This window comes from Sorex araneus, chromosome 5 (assembly GCF_027595985.1).
Source record: "Sorex araneus isolate mSorAra2 chromosome 5, mSorAra2.pri, whole genome shotgun sequence".
In the NCBI taxonomy this organism is placed as follows: Eukaryota; Metazoa; Chordata; class Mammalia; order Eulipotyphla; family Soricidae; genus Sorex; species Sorex araneus.
This window is the reverse complement of record NC_073306.1, coordinates 199,138,311-199,148,053: the sequence shown is the minus strand read 5'-3', so window position 1 is coordinate 199,148,053 and position 9,743 is coordinate 199,138,311. Positions and strand designations below refer to the sequence as shown.

The 9,743-nt window shown below is 39.8% G+C and overlaps 1 protein-coding gene across 8 annotated transcripts in view; it reads right to left on the bottom strand.

Moving 5' to 3' along the window:
* Positions 1–1,136: 1,136 nt before the first annotated feature.
* The window catches only part of ART3 (ADP-ribosyltransferase 3 (inactive)), a 74,063-nt gene continuing 65,456 nt past the window's right edge, over positions 1,137–9,743 (bottom strand). For 7 of the 8 annotated variants that reach the window (XM_055139116.1, XM_055139117.1, XM_055139115.1 and 4 more), the window contains exons 4-9: positions 9,345–9,377; positions 7,985–8,017; positions 6,984–7,013; positions 4,444–4,476; positions 3,886–3,918; positions 1,137–1,543 (exon numbers count right to left, since the gene is read on the bottom strand). In XM_055139116.1, the coding sequence (XP_054995091.1) occupies positions 1,404–1,543; positions 3,886–3,918; positions 4,444–4,476; positions 6,984–7,013; positions 7,985–8,017; positions 9,345–9,377 (302 nt within the window). In that variant the 3' untranslated portion in view covers positions 1,137–1,403. The remainder of the gene's footprint in view (positions 1,544–3,885; positions 3,919–4,443; positions 4,477–6,983; positions 7,014–7,984; positions 8,018–9,344; positions 9,378–9,743) is intronic. The other variant, XM_055139122.1, reaches the window with a different exon arrangement.

Genomic DNA, 9,743 nt, shown 5'->3' with positions numbered 1-9,743 from the left:
TCCGCCCCTCTCAGAGAGCCCGGCAAGCTACCAAGAGTATCTCGCCTCCACAGCAGAGCCCGGCAAGCTACCTGTGGCATATCTGATATGCCAAAAACAGTAACAATTCTCACGATGGAGACGTTACTGGTGCCTGCTCGAGCAAATTGATGAGCAACGGGGTGACAGTGATTATTGCTACAATTCTAACGGTGCTGGCAGAGGACTTTAATCCATGTTTTCCTTGGCCCAGAAGATAGGCACTTTTGCCATATCCTTCCAAGTGCAGAAGAATTTTCTATTCATCTGCACTTCATTCCCTGTCCCCTTACAGTAGAGTTGATCTGGTGAGGACCCAATGACCTGCTTTATTTGGTGTGTTTATCATTAATCATGTATATGATGCTTCTTCAGTGTTTAATATTCCATGTTCTATCATTGTAAAGTCCCTAATTCCAGGTGATAGTATCCCTAGAAGGGCTTGGAGTCTGCCTTTTTTTTCTTTTCTTCGTAGAAAGATACAACTTCTAGATTTCTGTCCTACTACTGACTGCATATTTAAATCTGATTTGAGGTCCTAGTTCATGATCCTTGTTCATGTAGCCTATTTGATATCTAGCTAGGGTCAGAACCGTGTGTTTCAAGAAAGTGATAACCAAGTTCTAGATTTGGGCAGATAAAAAACAAAATTTTGGCATCAGGACCAAAATTGTGTTCTCCAGCACAATTTCCCAGAAATTATCTTAAATTAGTGGTTCCTGAGGATAGTCCACTCAAAATTCCAAATGTGAAAAAGAGCTTGGGGGTAGAATTAAAAGGAATAAAACCCCCATTTTAGATTTATGCACATTTTCTATAATTTTGAAAGTGGTCTAAATCCTTTGTAAACAATGGCAAAGTATATGAAGTCTTGTTTACAAAACCCCGTGCCTAAATTGTTTGCTTATTGCTGACTTTTTGTTAGTACACATATTCAGGTTACCACTCCTGAGTTAAGGTAAGATTCAAATATGTATATGAATCATCTGGTGGTTTGTTAGGTTCACAGAATTGAGAAAAGATGTTGAGGGGTGACACTATTTGAACTCGGCAAAAGCCTTCAAAGATGACTAGTCTTCTAATTCAAGAATTCAAGTTAACCGATGATCTGAAATGAATCTGAAATTATATTTAATAAGCTTTAAATACATTTAATATTTATTGAATTCAATCAGAAGTATACAGTTCTTTGCAATCTTAAGATTAATACAGAAATAAGTGAAAAATCTATGACATCTGAACCAACTTTTTGAATTTTAAAAATGAATAACAAGTACACGGTTCTTTTTTTCATCAAGTGACTTTGGCCAACAAGTGAAGAACACTCCTCTGGTAATTTTCTGTGGGATCCCTGTATTGCATTTGAGGCAATAAAGAATGTCAGACTATAGAGCAACAGAAAGACTTAGAGCAGAAGCACCGGTTAAAAGGATGACCATCCCAAGTGATGGAAGGAGCGTTTCGCTAGAGGATGCTGAAGGATGGGTTTTGGGACCTGGTACAGGAACTGGAGCTGGAGCTGGAGCTGGAATGAGAACATAGACATACGGTATCTTTAGTACTTGTACCACAGATCTTGAGTAAAGAGAACTTTAACACACATGCTTCCTGATATCTAATACAGATTTTGGGGGTCATTTTCACTGGAGTTTCTTTGTAATTTTCTTTTTACACTTTTTTTGTGTATGCAAGGTCAAGTTTAATTCTATATAGCTATCAATAACCCCTGCACAGGGTAAAAAGAGAATAAAGGCATCGTCTTGACATTGCCTTTAACTCATGAAACTGATAGTTTGGGTGTTTGTTTAAATTATACTAAAAGTTGACTGGGAGTACAAAATGGGATCTCCGTTTGGATTTCATGAACCAAGCAGAATAGCCAGTAAACTTTATGTATGCCTTCAACTCATCTATATACTTTAATTATAGACATAGTTTTACTTATACAGATGAAGAAATGGACAGGAGATACATTCATGCATTAGTTTGTAATTTTAGAACTGATTTTCAAGGGGACACAGTTCCTCCCAATGAGGCTTCTCCAGAAACTACTCAGGCTGGCTTTATGTATGTGGTCACGGGTAAAGGTAGATTAAACTTAATCTTGCAGCCCATTTCCACACTAACTTCAAATGTGGCAATACTTGAGCATAATAAAATTAGCCTGCTTGTAATGCTCAACCCAGAATCTAAATTCATTTTTCTAAAAGTAATTTTAATAGTTTCAGTAACCATCAGTTTCTATCCAGTATCCACTGTATATCATCACTTAAAACCGGATAGTTCATTAAGACACTTTCTTAACTCTTAACCTCAAATCCAAATTTATCTGTATAAATGCAATCTATTATGTCTTCTAGCATAAGCATGTACACACTGGAATGTATGTCATTTTTGTGGATTCAGGTATGTCTACCTGAATTTTATTTTAGGGCAATAAAATCTTTATAAAAATAATTGCCACAAAATAAGGAATAAAGTTAATAAGACTGATCAATATATATAGTTGTAAAGCAGCCTTGCCATTATAGCCTTGGGATCCCAGAATATTCCAAGGGAAGACAAGTGAAAATCATAAAAGAGGACCACTGTATGAGTCTAGGGACCAACTAGTAGGACAGGGGCACAGGAAGTTGGAATAGGGCTAGAGTCAAAAAAAGTTGAGAAAGAATTGTAAAGAATTGTTTTGGAATCAGTCCAGCTGCCCCTACATACAAGAATTTTGTTTAATATTATAAGCTTAATACAAGTCAAAATTTCTCACTTTTTCTATAGAAGGAAGAAACTAAGATGTGACTTTGGTTGATACTCTAAAATAGAAACATTTAGAGTTCAATAGTATATCTATTGGTCAAAAAGAAAAATTGAATCAACTGGTTAAGTTTGGTGACCCCGAAGAGTCTGAGAGATAAGGTATTAGACTCCGAGGTACAGGTAGAATTGGGAGAAGAGTTTCCTTTTTACTCACCTGTGCTCTTTGATTTCCTGTGTATTTTACCATATCAAAGTTTTCATCAAAAGATTAAATTTTTTTGTTTACACGAAAGTACTTTTTCTACATATACTCGGATTCCCCAAGGCAGAACCCTCAGACCTTTCTACCGTCCCACCAGGCAGGCAGGTATGATGATCCATATCACGTAATATAACAACACTTGGAAAACACCATATTCTATTTGTTGGAGTTTATGGACCAGCTTTCTAGCATGCTTACTAGGTAATGAAAAAGGTTCTGAATTGTTCACTCCTAAAAGGGAAGTTTTCAGTAATTTGCTCCAATGAATACAATCTCCAAATTGGAATCAAGTGATAAAAAAATCAAGTACTATAAAAATAGAATTTTGAAAATATTTAAAAAATCAAATTATTTCAGAATTCATTCTTAAAATTTTTGCTATATTTCCTTCCATCCTTTTGCTTCTGTCCATATACAGAGTACTGTAGCAGCTGGCTGCTTTAATTGTTCTAGCTATCTGAACTCTCACAGTGCCAATTCAAGCCAGACTTCGCCTTCTCACTGCGTCTGTGCGATTGCCACTTGGTTCCTGTGATTCTTGATGCTGAGATGTCAGCCAAAGCTGACAGTTTTCACATGGAACTGAGGCTTCTGTTGAGTACTTGTATCTGTAAAATCTGGAAGAGGCTGAACAAGGCCCCAGCTGCCTTGCACTTCACCATTCTGCCTGCTAACTCAACCTCTCCCAACACAGTGAACACAAGGGATTGAAAGGCACTTTAACTATACTCTCTCATCGATAAATCTGGCAAGCTAGCTGTCAGGCAAATACATAAGAATAATTGGTCCTTGAAGATAATGTCAGTGCCACCTCATAGTTGGCACAGACAGTAAACAGAAAGCTGTCCTACCAGATCTTGGAGTGGGCTCATGGTTCTTCACACCTGAAACAAACCAATATTGGTCAGTCAGTGTTCAGTGCTAACGGTCCTTCTCTTATCTCACATCTCCAACCCTTAAGGGAAAAAGGAAGCTCAACAACAAAAACACCTTTCACTGGCTGAGTGAGCAAAGCCCAAATCCTAGGCCTGAGCTTCAAGAACTTCCATCATTTAGCTGTTGTTTCCTACGATCTTATCTTTTATATGGCGGTCCTGGTACATCAGTTTTTAATGGAAGTCAAATGCAGTAGTTAAGACTGCTCGGTTTAGCGTTCTAGTCACAGCTACTAGTTCTGAGTGGATGAGTGGACAGGCTACTTAAACCTTCCATTTTATTGTTTATGAAAAACTGTAAGTTTATAATAAGGCAATGCACAATAAAAGTACCAGTTACTATTGTGAGGAACGGGAGCCAGAGCATGGCATCAGTCCTCTGTGCTGGCTCCAGCTCCATGCCCTGTAACAGTCTTAGACTTGTGATGTTACTTCTCCTAACTAAGCTAAGGGAGTAAGTAAAAGACCACTTACCAGGTAAGAGAGTGGACTCCTGGCTTTCCATTTCTAAAGATGAGAATACGAATTATTTCATGAAGAAAGCAATTAACAGAAATTGTATTTACACTTATATTTGGCTACTTAGGGCAGAAAACTCTAAGAGCCTTAAGATAAGCTTAAGAGCTTCACTGACTTATTTTGAGAACCAGGCCATTCACCTGGAATCTTTCCAAGTAAGCGAAAAACCATGTTAGTTTGTAAGGGAGGGGCTTTGAGGAGGGCTTCCAAGCAGTACCCAGGGGAGAATCCTGATGACGCAGCCCACCAGATCAGTGCTGTTCAGTGCTTGCGTCTGGTAATGCAGAGCTGGGGGCCACCAGGACTACCCTTTGATGATAGTTAAGGGGAGGGGGATTGAACTGGCATTGTAAAAATTTTCTTTTCTTTTTGGTTCAATCCAATGATGCTCAGGGGTTACTTCTGGCTCTGCACTCAAGAATTACTCCAGGGGCTGGAGCGATAGCACAGCGGGTAGGGCGTTTGCCTTGCACGCGGCCGACCCAGGTTTGATCCCCGGCATCCCATATGGTCCCCCAAGCACCGCCAGGAGTAATTCCTGAGTGCAAAGCCAGGAGTAACCCCTGAGCATCGCTGGGTGTGACCCAAAAAGCAAAAAAAAAAAAAAATTGGGGGCTGGAGTGATAGCACAGTGGACAGCGGGTAGGGTGTTTGCCTTGCATGAGGCCAAACCGGGTTCGATTCCCAGCATCCCATATGGTTCCCCGAGCACCGCAAGGGGTAATTACTGAGTGCATGAGCCAGGAGTAACCCCTGTGCATCGCCGGGTGTGACCCCAAAAGCAAAAAAAAAATAAAATTAATAAAGTAAATTGTGTAAAAAAAAAAAAAAATTACTCCAGGCGGTGCTCGGGACCAAGTGGAGTGCTGGGGATCAAACAACCACCCAGCTGTACTATCATCCCAGCCCCAAGGTGGTGGGGATGTAGTTTTGGTCCTCAGATATACAAGGCATGCACCCCTGACTCCTAAGCTAGCTCCCTACTCAAATTATTTTGGTTTTTAGATTCAGTCCAAAGACTATGACCCACATATGTAATGATAGATTTTTAAAGATCAAGGTTTTTTATATATATAATAATGTGATAATATTTTAAAAATTATTTTAAAAACTTCATTTCAGAACCACTCACTCTGTACGTTTTTGGTTTATTTCACTTCTATCTCTGTTTACATACATGCATATTAATCAAGGAAACATTCTATGTTTTTAAACCAAGTTGATACATTCTATATATTGTGGGGTTTTTTATCCTGTTTTCACTTGCCATTGTATTTTAAATACTTTGTCATACCTTTAAATATTTTAATGTGGTTTTTAGAGTAAATATTAAAAAGTATCAAAAAAATATATATGTAAAGTGATTTCTAAGTTGTTATTAGATGCTTCATCATATGGACATAACCTATTTACCAATACCCAACTGGTGGACACTAAGGTTATTTATAAATTTTTGTTGCCATTTAACTTGTAAACATTTCTCTTCATGAAATCTTCATGTTTAGCATACTCCCTTAGGACAAATACCTAAAAGTACTAGAAATGAGTTCAAGATACAGACTGCTTTTGGTGGGGTCCCCTGCACCTGGCAGGAGGCGGCTTCGTATGTTCGGGAATCAAACACGGGCTTTACGCAAGCAGACACATTCTGAGATCTCGACAGGCTAATAATACCTACTATCAAGTTGCTTTCCAGGAAAACTGCTCCCATGTAGATAATACCTGGTATTATATAATTTCACAAGTAATTTATGTTTCTATCCAAATATCCTTGAGGATCTCTGAATAATATCAAAAACTTGAGGACATTTGGGTAATTTTTTTATAATAACTAAAATATTTGGGATGAGCTGTACTTTGGAATGCACAATGTACAATCAATTGGATATAGTAAATAATATGTTAGCTTGTTGGAGGCAGAAATACAAAACAAGGGCTGGAATGATAGTACAGCGGGTAGGGCGTTTGCCTTGCACGTGGCCGACCCAGGTTCGATTCCCAGCATCCCATACGGTCCCCTGAGCACCGCCAGGAGTAATTCCTGAGTACAAAGCCAGGAGTAACCCCTGTGCATCGCCAGGTGTGACCCAAAAAAGCAAAAAAACAAAACCAAAAATTCATTATATTTTTAAATGCCAGTTTTTTATATGCTTGTCCAATACTCCAGATCACAAGAGCCTAAGGAATACTCATGCCTCCCTTTATCCATGTAATAGCCAGCAAGAAGCAAAGAATAAAATCGTCTCCAGAACTGCTTTCTCAGCTGTCTCCCTGCTCTGCTGGGATGAACTAAAAGTTGCTAGGTGACAGAGAGACTGCTATGTCATCATTTGGAAGAACCCCGTCTGAAACTTACGAGGGTCTCAGACACGGACTAGAACATCAGGGCACCCTCTCATCTTCCCACTGTTCCTTACCATGCCACACTGACCTGCCACTAACTCGAGGAGAATTTTTTAGGGATGTGAGCACCCAGAACTTTTAAAATGTCTTACCAGGTTCTTCAAGGGTCTGACTTTTCTCAACTACGGTACAAAACAGGACAAACAAAATGTTAGAACAAAATAACGTGGAGTTACTACAGTTATAGCAAACTTTTACAGGTGATAGATCATTATAAGAACCACTTAACATGTTCAGTAATCCAATGAGATATTTAGTAAGTCAGAGTTTAACTACACCATGAACAGGTAGACTAGAATCTTTATCTGGTCCCCTTATTTTAAGGGAAAATGTCACATGTAGCTAGTATCCAAGGGATCCCAATGAGTTACAAAAATGTTTGCCTTGAAAAGTTAGCTGTGAAAGGGCAAATACAACATGAAATCTAACAATAGTAAAACATGTTGCTGACTGATTCCTGCATACTTAAGGCCAGGTATCTTTTTCTCTTCTATAATGAAAAACATTGCCAAATGGAACAAAACACATAATAAACATTTTTCTTTTTTGGGACCACACAGCAGTACTCAGGGGCCACTCTTGGCTTGAGGCTCTAGTGTCACTCCCAGGAGTGCTCAGGGAACGAGGTTCTGGGGATCAAACCCAGGGCTCCCACATGTAAGGCATAGGATCAGCCCACTGAACTATCAGCCCCATAATACAAAATTTAAATGAAAAAAGGTGACTGGGTCACATCACTGTAAATTGGAAACTAAGGAAGGGTAGATGCTAATCACCCAGATATTTGAGTTAAATGATACCAAATATCAGGATATTTGAGAGATGCAAATGACTAACTTTTCTACTTTCATCTGTATATTTGGTGTCATACAGGCTAATCTCACAGATCAAAATCAGAAACATTAGGGAACCCCAGCCCTGGTCAAGAGAGAATAAGTTCTCTTCAAGTCTTACTAACTTGATTCCTTGATATGTTTCCATATTGTTTAGCTCTCCAGAAAGACAATTCTTTCTGCTGGAGGGAGGGAAACAGGAAAGAGCTACTACACATCTATGTATGTATGGTTTTAAAAAATGATTTGTGCACACTTACCAGGGCTGAATATATAGATGGTTTGCAAATACTCTAAAATACAAACACGTTTTCATTACATATGATTATGTTCAGACATGCATGTCAGGATCAATCTCTCTTAAAATGTTTATTAAAATCTGTCTGATTAAGATATACATATTTGTGCATAAACATTAGAAATAAAATTATATTATTAAAACTTCATTGTGTAAGAATTCATTAGAAAACAGCCAGGACAACTAGAAATGGATCCTCTTCTGTTTTGCTTTGGGGCCACACCCAGTGGTGCTCAGGGCCTACTTCTGCTTCTGCACTCAGGGATCCCTCCTGGCATGCTCAGGGGATCATATGTGGTGCTGGAAAATACACCATGTTGGCCACGTGCACGGCAAGTGTCTTAACCCCTCGAATTATCTTTCTGGCCCCATGGATACTTTTATTTTCATTTGTTTGCTTGTTTTTGTTTTGGGGTCACACCTGGCAATACTCAGGCGTAACTTCTGCTCTGCACTCAGGAACTGCTCCTGGTGAGACTCGGATGATACGGGGTGCTGGGACCAAACCCAGGGCAGCCGCATGCACTGCCGTGCACTAGACTATGTGTGCAGCTCCTGGATTTCAGTTTTAAGCGTTGAAATAGGCAATCTTCAAGAGGATCTACTAGAGCATGTAGAAGCCCATGACATTTTTCTGCCAACCATGGTTCAAAGCCATCCCACCGGATAATCTGTTCCCGCATTTTCCTGAGTTTGTTAACCTTCCCAGATCTTTCCCGGAGTCCCCTCTAAAGGATTGTTTTTCTGTTACATTCTCGTTTTTCCCCTGGAAGTGAAGGCAGACTCCATTCTGTCTCCCCATCTGAGCCACGTTCATTGTATTTCTTCATTTGTCTGCCAAATGCTACTTCCTCTGACACCAAACAGGAATATGAGTGTGGGTCTGCGCAGATGCATTGTGCAGGAGCTGCCCTGTCAGTAAGTCTTGCACACACAAAGCAATGCAGACTTGGGGCTGGAGAGATAGCACAGCGGGTAGGGCGTTTGCCTTGCACGAGGCCGACCCGGGTTCAAATCCCAGCATCCCATATGGTCCCCTGAGCACGGCCAGGGGTGATTCCTGAGTGCAGAGCCAGGAGTAACCCCTGTGCATCGCCAGGTGTGACCCAAAAAGCAAAAAAAAAAAAAAAAGCAATGCAGACTTGGAGAGAGCAGAGGGGAGTGTGGCCAAGCAAGCCACAGAGACTTCAGGGCGCTCCCCCTGCAAATGCTGGAGCACAGCTCAATGGAGCACAGTATAGGAAAACGCTTCTGACCCACATCTAAGAAATAACACAAATAAAATGTTCATTTCAGAGACAATACTTTAAAGCACAGCTTACCTGCATTCTCAGCACAATCTGTACTTTTTAGTCCTGAAATAAAGATAAAAGTTTTATCAGACAATCTCCCCCAGTAAGGTCATGAAACTAGTCTATGACTATTGGTAATCTCAGTTTCTGGCCTCGGATCCACGGTTTAGTGCAATGCAAACTTCAGAGCATGCAGGATTTTGTAATCTTAGTACTGTCACCAAAAGCAGTAAAGCCTTTGGTAAATACTGAATCTTTCTGAATTTCAGTCTCTTTCGCTATCTTTATACTGGATAATTGCTTCATGAGCTTCCAAAGAGTCTAGTGTCTGTTTAGCTCACAAAAGGTAAAACAACAACAACAAAACAAAAAAAAAATACTATGGTTGATTAATCCTCTTCTCTAAATACTGAAAGGTCTTGGGGCTGG